The 16,273-nt window shown below is 33.6% G+C and overlaps 1 protein-coding gene across 1 annotated transcript; it reads left to right on the top strand.

Annotated features, from left to right (window-relative positions):
• The first annotated feature begins 1,398 nt into the window (after positions 1 to 1,398).
• Positions 1,399 to 12,280, top strand: LOC140667466 (uncharacterized). The gene is made up of 6 exons (XM_072895489.1): positions 1,399 to 1,868; positions 2,833 to 2,982; positions 7,865 to 8,025; positions 9,611 to 9,713; positions 9,927 to 10,486; positions 10,913 to 12,280. The coding sequence occupies exons 1-6, from the start codon at positions 1,625 to 1,627 to the stop codon at positions 11,129 to 11,131; spliced, it is 1,437 nt and encodes a 478-aa protein (XP_072751590.1). The 5' UTR covers positions 1,399 to 1,624; the 3' UTR covers positions 11,132 to 12,280.
• The last annotated feature ends 3,993 nt before the right edge of the window (positions 12,281 to 16,273 follow it).

Raw genomic sequence — 16,273 nt, 5'->3', positions numbered from 1 at the left:
CTTAATTTAGTTTTTAAAATAGGAACCACAATATAGAATTATAAAATATACAATTACAATATAAAAAATATATTACAATTAATACATATATTACCTTACAATTAAGTATATTATAAATATATATTATAAAATATATATTACAATATATGTATGTATATTAAAACAAAATATGACAAATAATATTTCATTACACGGAATTACAAGAAAATGTTCAAAAGTGTGTGTGTATTAATGTTTATAATGTGCTGTAATGAGAAAGCATCAATAAAACGTGTTTCTAATGTTCCATAATTTATGGATATCATAATACGAATATGAATATAAATATGCATATTATGTATACATATATTCATATTTATATGCAATACATAATACATTTTCATATTCGTGATATCTATAATTATATGAAATATCCATAAATTATGGAATATCAGGGACATGTCCTATTGACGCTTTATATATATATCTATATATATATATATATATATATATATATATATATATATATATATATATATATATACAAACGATTTTATCATCAGTGAGAAAGGAAAGCGGTTGAAGTATACAGTAAATTGAGGAATAGTCGTCTGATGATAATTCAGGAATGTAAGAATTGTTGATAAAAGAAGTTAAAATATACATCGATATTTTAGTATGAAATGTACTTATACTACAGGGGGTAAATACTACAGGGAAGTTTAAAGAAAAGATAAAAAAGTAATATATATATCTGTTAATATATTTTTATTGATACAATTTTCTTTTATAAATTTTTATGATTTTTATCATAAATTAACCTTTGATATTTTTACAATTAATATTTTTACATTTTTTAAATATTTATTAAAATAATATTTATCTAAAACTTTGAAGATGTGTGTGCGTACGTATGATTAAAAAATATAAATTCATCTATGATTACATCTATGATTACATATAAATAGAATAACATAAAAGTTATTAAAATCTTGGAAATAATAGAATTAAAATTATAGAGCACAAATTATGGGAAAGGAATATATAATTGATAATGATATCTTTTTATCTAATTGCATAATACAATTTGTTATTTTTTTCCTTGAAAACTAAAAACAGATAGTCAATAATCAATAAAGATAAATATATTTTAATAAAATAATTTTAAAAATATTTAATAATAATAACAAAAATGTTACGTTGAAGATATCTTTTTTGTATTTCTATTTCTATTTATTTCCTTCTGTTCTTTATTATAATTATCAATTCATTATTATTCTTTTTAGTATCAAAATCCAGTTTTCTCTCTCTTCTTCTTTTTTCCGCTTTTTGTAAATATAACTGTTAAAAAAGGTGTGTTAAAATATATTTGTCTGCAGACCGTTACAAAACACACGTTCTCAATCGCGCACGATTTTGACGACAATAATAACCTACTTATAAAAATATGTTGGCGAATATAAATGCGCGGGGATATATTATGGCTGGTGGCAGGAGAGGGTCCTGAGACGCGTGGGCCTGATACGCGTGGAGTCTCGTTGACGGTCAGTCGGCAGCGCGGTCTTCGGTTAGCTCGGATGAGTCCCAGCAGCCGCCGGGAGCCGGGAATGCGATTTCGCGGATACCGGTGATCAGTGGCGCGATTATGCTTTCACGCTATCATGAGATATTCGTCGTTTTATGCGTCGCTGTTACGGTGGCTAGAGCATCGTTCCCGTCGGCGGGGAGCGGTGTCCAGTGCATGCTGAATAGCCTCGGGGTCTTGATGCTCTCCTTACCAGAGATGACACATCAATGGTCGTTCTTAGGGCTGAATTTCTGGTCGACTCGCGCTACGAATAAGGTGTCGAACAAGCTGCTTGAAGGGGATGCAGCTCGATTTTCCAGGGGTGAGTTAAATAAAAAAACGAACGTAGGCAGCGAGTAAATATTATCGGAAAGGAAGTTCGAGAAAAGATAATTCAAAATATACATAGCATTCTGCACTGGATTACGATGATGAAATTTATAATGTAACAATTCGCCGCGTTCTTTAAGCCGAAGAAAATTGAAGATTACACGTTATCCCTCGTGTTTAACATTTTTAGTTTGCCATTTCTCTTGTTCGCTTGTTAACTCGAGAGAAAAATATAGAATAGGCGCTCTTTGCGATGTACAAGAGGAGATCTTGTAAACTTTACAAAAATCAGTAGTTTCCGTGCAGTGCGTGAATGAACAATAGTTCATTCATGTTAAATATTATTACTGTCGAGTAACTTGTTTATTTCTTCAATCAAAACATTTTTATTTTACTAAAAAAACACACGTGTAATTGATTATTTTGTGAAGATTTGTAAGGATTAATTATTTTTTTAGACATTGGATAAAATTTTGTTGAAGACTTTCTTGAAGAATTATTTTCCTACAAATAAACATTTAGTTGAAGTGAAAAGGAGCAGATGTTGAATCGTAAATATCTGCGAAGAGAGAGCTCAAGAAGAATTCAAAATATACATTCTGCTACTGGATTACGACGAAGTTTACAACAATTTGTAACAATTGCCGCCTTTAATCCTTTAAGCCGAAGAAAATTAAATAAGATTCCATATTATCTCCCGTGTTAGCATTTTTAGTAGTTTGCCATCGCTCGTAAATTTTATTATTTTACTGAATTTTAATTTAATTATTTTTATTATTTTACAAGAGAGAGAAAGAGGGTAATCCATTTATTTATTTATTTATACTTTACACTCCTGAAATTCATTTACACAATGGCCAAAAAATAATCGGAAAAAAAATGACATTACCGAGTAAAGTCCGAAGGATGAACAAACGGATCTTTCTTCGCGTTTTATACTGACTCGTTTTGCGCAGTGTTAAACTTTTTTCCCGTTCCGGTGGAGGAGGAATGCCTGTCCGAGGACAAACGACGCCAGGGAACATGCATGAACACATACGAGTGTCGTATCCAGCGCGGGGTGTCTCATGGACCGTGTGCACTCGGATTCGGCGTGTGCTGCATATGTGAGTTATCTCTGTCATTCATCGTATACGCGCGAGTTATACCTGTCATCATAAAAGCGATATCGTAAAATCCACTCCGAGCGAGAGCGCCGTTCCGAATCCGAAAGAAGGATAATCCGAATATCAGCTCTTTTCCACATCCGCGATACATTGTAGGCATCTTCAAATATATCATATAATTTCTTTTTTTCCATCTGCTTCTCGTTTTTTTTTTTTTTCTCCACATAATAATCTGATCCGTGAGGCTCTTTCTAGTCTATACGAGATGGTTTCGTATAGGCTATCTAAATAACTGATCGATCGCATCATTTAAGTTGTCCAAAGTACGCGCAAAAGCTCTTTTAGTTGAGAGTATCGTATGTATCTTTAACGTCTAAAGACGATGAGATTTTTTTCATAATTGATGCCAAATCGATCGATAAGTTCCTTTACTTCTCAATTTAACGGTATCGAAAAGGCGGGCGTAATTCCAATCTAAGACGATCTCTTATAAGCGGCACACGTTCTCGTCGATAGCGTGAAAGGGAGCACTCGAAGAAGGAAGGCAAGAAGGAGGAACGGTATACGAGAGATCGCACGAGGAAGAACTTGAAGACCGAGTTATACAGTTACTTAATTGCCTTTCGGCGCGGTCACCGAGAATCGCACACCGCATATGGGGCCCAGCGTCTCTCCTACGTCTTGTTTACGTACTTTCGAAACGTAATCGGGCACAGCTGAACGTATAGAATTTTCATTTAATTAATAATAAACTATGTTAAAAGAGATAGGCTATAACACTAACGATATGTATTAATTCGAAGAGTTTTTATAAATAATCGTAAAGCATACTTACATTATATTATTATTGACATTGAATTGATATTTAACTTTTTTAACCGTCAAGTTTTAGATGCAAGGCACGTCTGCCTAAATAAAAATTTCGTTAAATTTCTTCGCAATTTTAAAAATACTTTTCTTTTATCGACAAAGCACGACTGTATTCAACAATTTTTTTTAATTTCTAACGATAAATTTTTTTGAAAATTTAAATTCAATATTACATTTTATAAAATTGATTTAAAGTTTGCTGAAAAATGGATATCTTAGCGTGCATTTTTCTAAAGTTTAATTTGTCAAAGCGCTTTTATTTTCAAGATATTAGACTTAATAATTTTATAATTAACCACTACATTAAATTCGTAAAAGGAACAGCAATTAAGTTAAAATTTATGAAGGATACAATATCTATATATATATATATATATATATATATATATATATATATATTGTACCATTTATATACATTAATGGACCGTTTAATGTTTAATGCGAGAGAATATTTTGTAGATGCATTTGAAAATGAAAATTTAGCGAAATCTTATTTATTTTCAAGTTATTTAATTAATTTACATATTTAAAACAATATTTTATTACACGCGATTAACAATACTAATTTTTTAAAGAGATATTTTTTAAAATTAAATTAAAGTAACAATTTTTTATAGTGATTCTTTTTTCTAAGTATATATATTTCGTGATCGTGAAATTTTAATCGAAAAATAGATGAGCATTTCCGCTTTAATTTATACCGCTTTTTTAAATTTCCAATTCTTTCGTAGCGCGGAAGAAGTTTTTATACGGCTACACAGAAAAAAAAGTAAGTGTCAAATCAAAACTTATATACTCATATAAACGCGTTCATTGTTTCATATATACGCAACAATTTATAATCTTTTTAGAAGAATTTAAAAATCTTAAATTTCAATAATATTATACTCTTATTTCAATACTATCATTATCATTTCAAGAATAAAATAATTATTTTAACTCTAAGAAAATTATAATCTTCGATTTAAACATGTGTTATTTTTTCTATCCAACATTTTTTCCTCTCCATTCAAGAAAATTATTCTTAAATAACAAGAATATATTTTTCTCGGTTGAACGATATAAAATGTCTTCATCCAAGGAAATTTTCTTTGTTTAACGCGATATAATCTCATTTCAAGATTTACATTTTGAAACTAAAGATATTGTCAAAGTAAGAATATTCTTTTTTTCTGTGTAGTCTTTTCGCGACCGTTCCATCTTCCGTCTCCGTTTCGTCCAATTGCTTCTTGTTGCTTTTTATCCGGTCTGCATCCATTCGCTCTTTCCGCCACGGTGCATGCTCTGTCGAAAACAGGGCCATACCGTACGTACGGATTCTTGACCGATTTCCCGAACACCACTTCCTAGTACGTCTGCTTCTCGACGCATCTTGCATGTCCGAGTTTTGTTATCGCGAATGCGTAATCTTGCAATAATTTGTCGATATGAATTTCGAAATGCAATATAAAGAGGATGTACCGTATATATTAACGCGCACGTATATTTGCATATGTGCACTTTATGTGAATTTACAAAAGCTGTATAACACGAACAAAAAACAAATTTCTAATGCTTTCGCGATCAGAGATGTGTGAACGTGACCTTTAGCTATAAATAACCTCCATAGCTTTTACGAGATTAGAACGGTGATTATGTAATGATCGGCAAAGAACGAAGAAAAGAAAATATATATTGTATTTATAGATGTAGATCTTTGTTTAACTTATAATCGTATCGTCCTTTTTTATCTAAAAGTTTTTTTATGAATAATATTATTGGATTATATTTTTGTACACAAGCAAGCTTTACTTCTTCAAGACTACTGTATATTGTGTCTTTTGTTTTATCAAAATTAATTTCAATTTCTGAATATATATTTAAAATATATTTAAATTTCTTTTTTGCGATAAAAACAAGCAAAAATATTTTATGTGTAAATTTGAGTAATCGTAATTGTTAGATTAAAAGTCGATGATTTTGAGAGAGAAAAATCCTCTATATAATTATACATCTAAATATAATCTTGATGACTGACAAACGTTATTATTAATTTCTCTATGTATATTCCATTTTTGCGACTAATTATTTTACCGAGGTCAGTTTATGTTTTTAACGACTCATATATTACCACCGATACTGTAATCATTTTTATTTATATTTATTTGCGCTGAAGAAGACTCAAAGAATGAGCCTCAAACGTTCGTTATTATAATTTTATTTCGATTTATAATTTGATTATTGATTCTATGAATTTGTATTAAATTATTTATTTCACTATATCCAATTTTTTAATTTATTCTTAGATTTATATTACCCTTAGTTACATCATAAATTTTGCGATATATACTTTTGCTCTCTACTGTCATTATTATTAATTTATTTCTATGCGAGAGCCTCGTTATTATTTATACATCTTAATAGAATCTTGATTATTACACTTGTGCAAGCACGATACACAAATGTGCTGCGAGTGTTTCGAATCGAAAGCTATCCCCCTGTATCTTTATCTTTTTGTGCTCTTTTCATCGAATCGTTGAATGCAACGCGCGACATCACGTTCATACATTTTTTATACTGTCCACCAAGCTGCCACCCCGTTACGGGATGGAGGAAGTAAGATCTACATGCAAAGGTAGTAACCGCTTCTTCCTAACCGGGGCGGCGGGCTGTTGAATAGCGTCCCGAGATTCTAAAACGGTCACTGAATACCTGAATGAGAACTCGTTATCGAAGACCGGCTGTTCGCGAGAATATCACACGACGACGCCTACGGCGGATAGTTCGCGAAAGTGTTGGAATGTCTGGAATTCGCATTTAATCCGTCCACGCGGATGTGAATTTCGATCAAGAAGTTTCGACGAGAATAACTAACTCTTTTTGGTGTAACTAACATTAATTACATCATAACTCGTGCATACTTTGGAATCTAAAAAATTTCTTTTAAATATAAATTAAATTTATCTGCAGAAAACTAATTGCAATTTATAAAGTTGTTGTAGGAGAAAATTATTATAATTGACATAGTATATAAGAGAAGCAGAAAGTTGCATTGAATTTTTTTTAGAGAAGTTGGCATTAAACTCTTTCTTGATGATGTTTGACTTTTTATACAAATCAATCCAAGTATAAAATAGATTAATCGATCAGTATAAAATTATATACATCTCAATTTAGATTTTTATTTTTAGATTAATCTCTTGTACATAAAATTAATTGTAATTTCGGAAGATGGTTTTGCGACAAAATTATTACAATTAAAACATTCTTTGAAAGAAACGATGATGAAAAGAAATTTAACGAAAATTATCGAATTCCAATGCCTGATTTTTTTTCATATAGATCATGTCGTATAAAATTGTTACTTATCGAAAAATTGTATACATTTGAATTTGGATTTTTTATATAAATATAGATTAATCGGCATAAAATTAATTACAATTTTGGAAAATTGTTTCGCGGAAAAATTATTATAATTGACGCACAGTATAAACAAAAAATAAAAATTTACATTAGATATTCTTTCAAAAAATTAACATATTGAGCTTAAGCTGATATTTTTATAAATTAATTTTTGTGTATAAATCAATTCGTGCAAAGTCGATTAATTGAAAAAAAAAATTATTTCGAAAGAATTATTTAACATACAGAACGCATGAGAGAAGCAACAAAGTAGTAACTTATACAAGATATATCTCAACAAAGTTAACTCGGCACTACTCCAACTCAGGTGTCCGATTTCCCACTTAACTTTAGAAGGCTAATAGCGTCGTTACATCAGTAACTTTAATATTGGACGCCCGCCAATTTATTATTCGTGCATCGATACGATCTTATATCAATTGGGAATGATATCTTAACGACTTTAAAAAGATGATTGACGCGGTATATTTTATCCGTTTTTCCGTCGACATAAAAATACAGACTCGTAATCTCATGAAATTACGAAGCGGAGTTTGAATGACTAATATCTAATTAAATATTCCCAACGTGTCCCGTTAACTGTGTCGATCAATTAACCTGTGATTTTCAGTCACGGCAAGCTGCGACAACGAGGTACAGAATAATCTGACCTACGTGACCAGTCCTGGTTTTCCCAACCTCATCGACCGGCCTATGAACTGCACGGTGGTCGTACGAAAGATCGATACGGAGGTCAGCCAATTGAGGATCGACTTTGTCCATTTTAACATTGTAAGTTTCAGGGATGTCTTATTGCTATGGCGTTATCCACCGACGGAATCCACTTGGGCCAATGGCGAACGTTGATTCCCCTGAACGCTATTTAATACGCGATCTAATATTCCGCAAGTTGCCAAGACAATGTCGATGCTAACATGACGCGCGTAAATGAAACACTTACCTAGAGACTGCAACGATGCTTATTTCTTATTGAGAAATCGATATTTAGTTGTGCATTTCTATAAAAGATATGCTTCTCTTCATCAATTTATTTTCTTAATACATTAATAAGGCAACTGTCCCAATTGTAAGTCATGTCCCAATAGTAAGTCACTTTTGCTTTTAAATTCATTTTATTAAACAATTAAATTATTTAACATATTTATTATAATTATATTAGTAAACATATTTAAAAAGAAATATTATCATGCCATCTATTAGTAAAATATCACATTTTTAACTTAACTATAATATTGCAAAAAAATTAAAAAAAGAATTTTTAACTGGCGATGTTTTTGTTCAATCTGCAATGTAAATGTCAATAGTAAGAAATACTACATATTTCATAAATAAAGAAAGTTTATATTTCTCTGCAAAATAAGAGATATGTTGTTTCGTATTGCAACAAAGGACAAAAGGATTATAAGTGATTTACAACTGGGTCATCAATAGACGGTTATCAAAATTTAAATAATTATTTATATACAAATAAAAACCTTTTTATTTTTATTAAATATGATAGCTAAAAGTTTAGAAAATTATTACGTAACATATATATATTCGACTTATTATACTCCTTTTTTTAAACATAAAAAACTCGTGGTCAACAACCTTAAATGACTTATAACTGGGACAGCTATCTTATATATATTTATATAGACTTTTATAGTCTATTGTATATTTTTATAGTCATAAAAGCACTGAATGATCTTTTAAATTCTCTGCTTAATTTTTTTTTTCGAATCGAGTTTTCTTTCTAGCAAAAAATGTCAAACGAGGTCATTATTTTTTGCAAATCTTTAATTTGTTTCATTCTGTAACTAAGTCTCAAATTAAAATTTCTATTAAAATAAATTTTATTTAAAATTAACGAACAATGTACACTATACAAAAAATATGTAAAATTACATGAACATAAAATTAACAGTAAATAATAGAAATTTTATATGCACACACATTTCTCTATTAGTTTATATTTTTTTTTATCGTGCACTTTTACATCTTTTATTTAATTCTATAATACTTTTTACAGTAGTTTTATTTCTTATGTACAAAGTTTAGTGGACGAAAACTCTTTCAATAAAACTCAAAAATTATTGACTTCTCGACATTTTCGCTAAAAAAAAATTTTCTCCAAATTGAAGTCTAACAAAAGGACAATTCAGAGCACTGTATACATAATCTTATTTTAACAATCGATTTGATGTTAAGCCTATCAAACATCGAATAAAGTATAAAGCTTAATTAAACCAGTTTAGTCGATCAATAACAACACCTAATTAATTCGTCACTGGTGACTTATAATTTTATCAATTTATCATAATCTTATTGTAAATAAGTCAGATAGAGAAAAAGAGAAATTGAAAACACATTTCAGGGCCAACCAAATGCAATGACTGGTGTATGTGACGGGGATGTTATGATTATTAATAACAGCAGGACATCCTTCGAACTGTGCGGATGGAACAGTGGACAACACGGTGAGAGAACCTTGATCTCTTCATTATTTTTATAAGATATCTGTAGCTTCTCTTGTGCAATAAAATCCATCGTCGCTATATAAAATATATTCGCGTTCTCGAGCAATTTAAATATAGAATGTTCTAGCTCTGAAAAATAAATAAATAAATATGTATATATATATATATATATATATATATATATATATATCCATACATATATATTTTTAATAGTGTATGTGGACGCGAGCGAAGGCAACGAACCGATCACTTTAAACTTCCGGCTGCCAAGCAGCCTGCAGTCACGAATGTGGGAGATGCGCGTGGTGCAATTGGGTTTCGAGCAACGCGCGCCAGTCGGGTGTCTGCAATATTTTCGCTCGCTGAACGGCACTTTGAGGACGTTCAATTATTTGCCAAACGGCAGATACCTCGCCAGACACGATCACCTATTGTGCGTGCGTCAGGAGAGAGACATGTGCGGTATCGCTTATCAGCCATGTGCGAGAGACTCTTTTCGGATTGGACCTGGCCGGTCCAACGCGACGTCGAATGTCAATGCAGCTTCCGCCACGAGTAACGGAAACGCTTCCACCTCCGCTATCGCCGGAGGAAATCTAAATAGCATCGCGAATAATTCCAATCTCGCGGATGTCGTCGAAGGCTCGGGAGCGGGCTCGCCCGAGCAGCAGGAGATGGTCCTCACCACCGGCACGAATTCGGCATCATCTCCGTTCGGAGGACGATGCAGGGACAGAATACTTATCCCCTGCGACTTTGAGGAATTTATCACGGTACGTCGAGCATTTAATTTTATCATTATTATTTGTTGCAATCAATAACTCGTTTTTTTCTTTCACGACTTGATTTAATTAAATTAAATTTCTTTTTATCTTCCCCGTTTCTGCTAGATACATGATAATTATATAGTCATTGTGTATCTAGCGTAATAGACGGGCAAGATATTGAAAGAGAAATTTAATTAAATTAAATGAAGTTTAAATTAAATTACAATAAATTAAACCATAAACTATTATTAATGCATAACGTAAAGTAAGTAATCGTGCAAAACATCTGAATATAATTAACAAGCTGCGAAGGAAATTCAATCATCTTCGAAAGTGTTCGATAAAATAAAATATTCGAGTAGAGGAGCTAGCTATACTTCGAAAGACTCGTTTATTAAAGACGACAACGAAAAATATATATGTCTGTTCCAGCCGGGAAGCAACGTGGCAGGTGTCTGCAATCTGGAGCATTGCGGCAACTCGCTGTGCAGACGAGATGAACTCGATGCGGAGGGTAACTGCCGCGTGGAGACCTGGACTACGCCCTTCCGTATAAGAGTGGCTTTCGGTCCAGGTAGCAACGCGATTGGCACGTTGGCAGACAATGCCGGCATGTGTCTTACGTACCAGCAGTTAGCTTGCATAGCTTGAGAACGCTTTATAATTAATTTCCACTCTCCGTAAGACGCTGGCACGACCTACGAGTTTATGCGGAGGCAATATCGCCCTCGAACGAGAGAGAGAGAGAGAGAGAGAGAGAGAGAGAGGGAGAGACGATATTGACTCTGCACTGCTCATCTCATAAATTGTTTCCACAGCATCGTAGCGATATCGCTTCTACCAAGTAAATATCGGAAAGTGATCTTGGCTCGAAATAAAAAAGATTTGATTTTTTCATTCTATCAGTTTATATAAATCTCGATGGACCGTAAAAGAGATCGAGGATAAATGTATATAGGATCAATTAATATACCCACAAAAGGTCAAAGAGTCAAATAGTTTTTATTTACAAATGAACTAGCTTAAATCGCGTAAACGCAGCGCACAACTCTCGATATAGTGATAGATATATATTTATATTTAATTCGCCTTTGTGTCCCGCTTCTTTTTTTTTTTTTTTTTCTGGTTCGATTACATCACGATCATCATCGGCCGCAATACGCAACGTATGTTTATGTGTGTATATGTGTGCATGTGTGTATCTATTAATCACGAGACATTGAATTTGCCCGTCGAAACTGTTTGAACGCGAGATTTGAACGCAAAACGCTCATGTGTAATATGTAACGATGATTGCTTCTTCGTGGGCGAAAGGTGCCGATGACGATCGCGGTAACCGTTTAGCGATAACGATATATAATGACGTTACAAGAATAAATTATAATGTCGTCAATATACGATAATATCAACGATAGCAACATCACTTTGAATCGCTCTCCCAGAAGAAACACGTGCACCGTCATCGTTGGTCTCGGAAGAGACCAAGATTGCGTTTGCAGCCTTGCCTCTTATATGAAACTATTTCGCATATGTCTACAAGTGTCGCGTGTATAATAATAACGATAATAATCAAATTAGCATGTATGTAACAACATAATCGAGACATAATTCGACGACGGTGAATAAACTGTTACTTCGGCGTCGTCGTCGGCGAGACACGTCGCTTTCGTACAATCCGAAATCATATCACGTTATCTATCTACCGAAATTCAAAAGGATTAAATAGCGTTAAGAGAGGGCGGTGATCGCGAACGTGAATCGCGTATATGGTGATTGCGCGTGTACTTGATGGTCAACTTGGTGCGATGGGAGCGGAGGGGGGGAGGGGGAGGAAGGGAAGAAGGGGAGGAGAAAGGAGTACACGTTTCTTTTTTTTTTCTTTTCTTTTTTTTTATCTGTCCTAATAATACTCTACCGATACAATTGCGGACGTTCGCGGGGCGTTTAATCCGCGAGAGAAGTGTCGAGGCCGTATTATTGGATATATAAATCCATATGTGTAAAAATCATTTCAAATATATAATATATATATTATATATATATATATATATATATATATATATAATTATGCAAAGAATGATTTATTTATTTTTTTATTTTTTATGGAAGGAAAAAAAAACGCTGATTATTCCGGCTGCTACGTCAAAGTGCCGTAGTTTGAATCTCGAGGGCGAAGAGAGAATTCAAGAAACTGTCGATGGATCATACATCTTTGGATCGATTAAGCACCCCGCCGCGCCCGATTGAGCTACGTGTTCCCGAAATAAAAAAAAAAAAAAAACTGTCGGACGTTCGTCGTTGTATTTACATCGTCGAGCGATACAACGGAGCACTGTACAATTCGTGATGATTGTGGCGAGCGCAGATGATGCGAGAAATTCAAGTATAAATAACGATATATGTGCTCGCGCAAAGTGACATTAAATCCAGAGAAATACTGGCGCACGTTCGACGAAAGATTCGAGATTCGAGGCGAATTCCGCGCGAGAGTTTGAATGTTTACTGATATCCCTCTCCGCGCGATACGTGAGTTTCCGAGTATTGAAAATATTTGTTCGCGTAACGAAAAATTTCTCGAGATTCTTTTTTTTTTCAGATGGAAAAAATTATCGAATATAAATCTCCAAGCATTTCTCGATATATGTATATATTTTAATTATTGCCCGCCATTCAAACTGCATAATTCGAGAGAATTCGACTCAATTTGCACCCGCATCATCCGCGCACATCCTGTTATTATTAATTATTAATCGATACTACGTATTATATAGAAAACTTGGTATTAGAAAATCATTGGACTCTCTTCCATCTTTGATCCGGATAGTGGACGACAGCGGAACCAACGGAAAACGCTTCGGAAAGGCGACGAGAGCCCCAGTCGATTAGGATCGCCAGATTCTTCGGGTGTTTTAAAAATCGATTTTTCAGACATCCGCGAAGTCTTGCGGACCTTTTACGTCGAATTTTCCAAAAACCGGCATAAAAATGTACGATCTTAATAGCAATAATAAAATGTATATTAAAATAAAGCTTACGTTTTTGTAACGAACAAGCAACTAAATGCGATCGATATTTATTACAGATCAATTTCAACCGTCCGTGTTATCATGCTCCTACTTACATCAAGGTTCGATGTAAAAGTCGCGAGGGGCGAGTCTCGCAGAGAATCCTCGGACTTCCGGCAATCCCAAGCAATCTGGTCAACGTAAAGCTAAAGGAGCGAACGCGATGGTGACCGGCGGGAAGTATACACCGCCGTTATAAATTATGCTAATAATCTTAATGCTGTGGCCGTCACGAAAAGAGTTAGATACCATAAAATGTTTGTTACCGCAACCGGTAGGCAGCAACTGGGGCACAACAATGTCTGCACTCGCTCTTTTTTTTTTTTTCTTACCCCCTCCCCCCTCTCCCCCTTCCCCCGTTAAAAACTGTTGTGCGTGCGTGCTCATTGTATGCCGCCGATATGCATCGTTATTTATTTATTTTTTTTTTCCCTTCAATATTCTCTCCTTCCCCCCTTCCCCTCTCCATTTCTTATCGGTTTAACAGGTCATTTGAGACGCGGGGGAGAAAGACTTTAGGTATCGATGACTCTATAGCGCGCGAAGCAACGCCACTTATAATACTTTACTCTGCTTCGAGTGTGTCCACACTTAACTTAAACTTCTAGTCCTGAACTTGAGAAAATTCTCGCATGAAATTAAGATCACTTTAGGATTCGGGCAACGATATATTGTATTTTTTATATCCTTAGAAAATTCCTTACAAACTTATTCAAACTTATTAAGACGAAAATTTTTACTAGAACGAGAAGAAACCGAAAATATTAGAGATTCAGCTGTGCATTATATTGTAATATCGCTTCGGAAGATTGTTTTCGTAAATATACATTTGATTTTTAATTAACGCGATTGGTTTTTCTCTCGGGAGGAAAGGAAGGGCATGTCGAGTCTCCGCGGCATCGATCTGACACAAGACGCTCGCTCTCTCTCTCTCTCGCTTTCTCTCTCTCTCTCTCTCTCTCTCTCTCTCTCTCTCTCTCTCTCTCTCTCTCTCTCTCTCTCTTTCTACTTTCTTATTTCGAGTCAACAGTGTTGAATATTGCAACTTGCATGCGAGCATTCCGCGAAATGTATTATACGTATGTATGAGTGCGCAACGTGAATATATGTACTTGTATGGTACGACATGCGGTATAGTCTAGTCAGGGTCGAATTATGACTGGCTTCCATTTACAGGGCTGGACGATTGACGATCGTGTAATACCCGCCCCGTGTTATTGCTATGCAGGAAATTGCGAGCGATGGAAATTCTTTCATTTAAACGATATATGTACATATATATGTACATATATGTATATGCCTATTCGCGCCCGTTTCAATTTGATAAGCGATCTGTGCTTTTAAACGCGTAAAGTATATTCAAATAGAATATATTCTACATTCTACATATAATTTGCATTAATTTAAATATTTTGAACATTTGTATTTTCAATTTTCAAAGTGGGAGCTTCTTAATTTCTTATATAAAGAACATATTTATTTCTTAATTCATATTTTTTTGGATGGGTCCCAGTTTTATATTTGTAATTTTTGTGCAGTGTAAATGAACTTCTTATAGATATCTAAATTAAAAAGTCTACAATGTCTGACGATATTTAGAGTAAAACAGAATAGAAACATTATAAAATAGTCCAAAATAATAGAATAATCTAACAACAATGTTAATCTTAACATTACTTAAAATTACAGTTATGCATAAAAATATTAGCACAATACGGCATTAAAGTTTAAATAAATAAATAAAAATAACATTACACACACACACAAATATATATAAACATAAGACTTAAAATCAAGTCAACTTTGACTGTCGCTCTCTCTCTCTCTCGCTCTCTCTCTCTCGCTCTCTCTCTCTCGCTCTCTCTCTCTCTCTCTCTCTCTCTCTCTCTCTCTCTCTCTCTCTCTCTCTCTCTCTTTCTCTCTCTCTCTCTCTCACTCTCTCTCTCATTGGTCCCTTAAAATTATAAAATTAAAATTAAAATAAAGAGCACATATATATTTTTTAAATTAAAATAGTCGGCTGGAGAAGAGCGTCATGCCGTAAAAAATCTACACCAAATCGATGAAATTCATGTAAATTCAATAAAATATAATTTTCCATCGGTACGTTTTTCCATCGACGAATTGAATTACAAGAGCGGATAAATTTTCCTGCATTACCTGTCTCAGTGTTGTTCAACTTGGCGATCGCGCAGACAGCACGGTATAGGCATTACAGTATTTCTAATGACAAGGCGGATAAAATGAACGTAACGAAGAGTCGATGCACAACCCTGGATATGGAAGTGCAGTTCTTTATAAGGCACAAAGAATCTGGGCGATTGTGAATAACGAGCAAACTCAAGCAGCGATAGCAGCGCGTATAAATGAGGGCAAATGTTGAAAACTTTCAATACAAATTATTCATACACCTTATTATTAGGCACTAGACCGAAGGAAAGTGACATAGGTATTCAACTTGAAAAGTGTAACGCGCGAATATCTCCGAAACGATTCGAAATATCAAGAAATTCTTTATATGTGCTTTATATGTATGTGTATGTGTGTGTGTGTGTGTGTGTGTGTGTTTGGATGGTTTCCAGTTTGTGTGCGTATCTTTTTATACAACGATCAATAAATAGAAAATTTAAATATCAAAAGATTAGGTATAAAACATAATTGTATTATTAAAAATCAGAAATTATTATCTGTTTGTTTTCGTGATATATCGGTATTATTATTGTAAAGA

This window comes from Anoplolepis gracilipes, chromosome 1 (genome assembly GCF_047496725.1).
Source record: "Anoplolepis gracilipes chromosome 1, ASM4749672v1, whole genome shotgun sequence".
Classification (NCBI taxonomy): Eukaryota; Metazoa; Arthropoda; class Insecta; order Hymenoptera; family Formicidae; genus Anoplolepis; species Anoplolepis gracilipes.
The sequence above is the reverse complement of the archived record's forward strand: the minus strand, read 5'-3'. Positions and strand labels throughout refer to the sequence as shown.

Bases quoted from the DNA above. Each gene is read 5' to 3' on its own strand.
- LOC140667466 (XM_072895489.1), top strand. From the start codon at position 1,625: ATGCTTTCACGCTATCATGAGATATTCGTCGTTTTATGCGTCGCTGTT. The intron at 2,983-7,864 runs GTGAGTTATCTC...TGTGATTTTCAG, and splicing joins ATTCGGCGTGTGCTGCATAT to TCACGGCAAGCTGCGACAAC. The intron at 8,026-9,610 runs GTAAGTTTCAGG...AACACATTTCAG, and splicing joins ACTTTGTCCATTTTAACATT to GGCCAACCAAATGCAATGAC.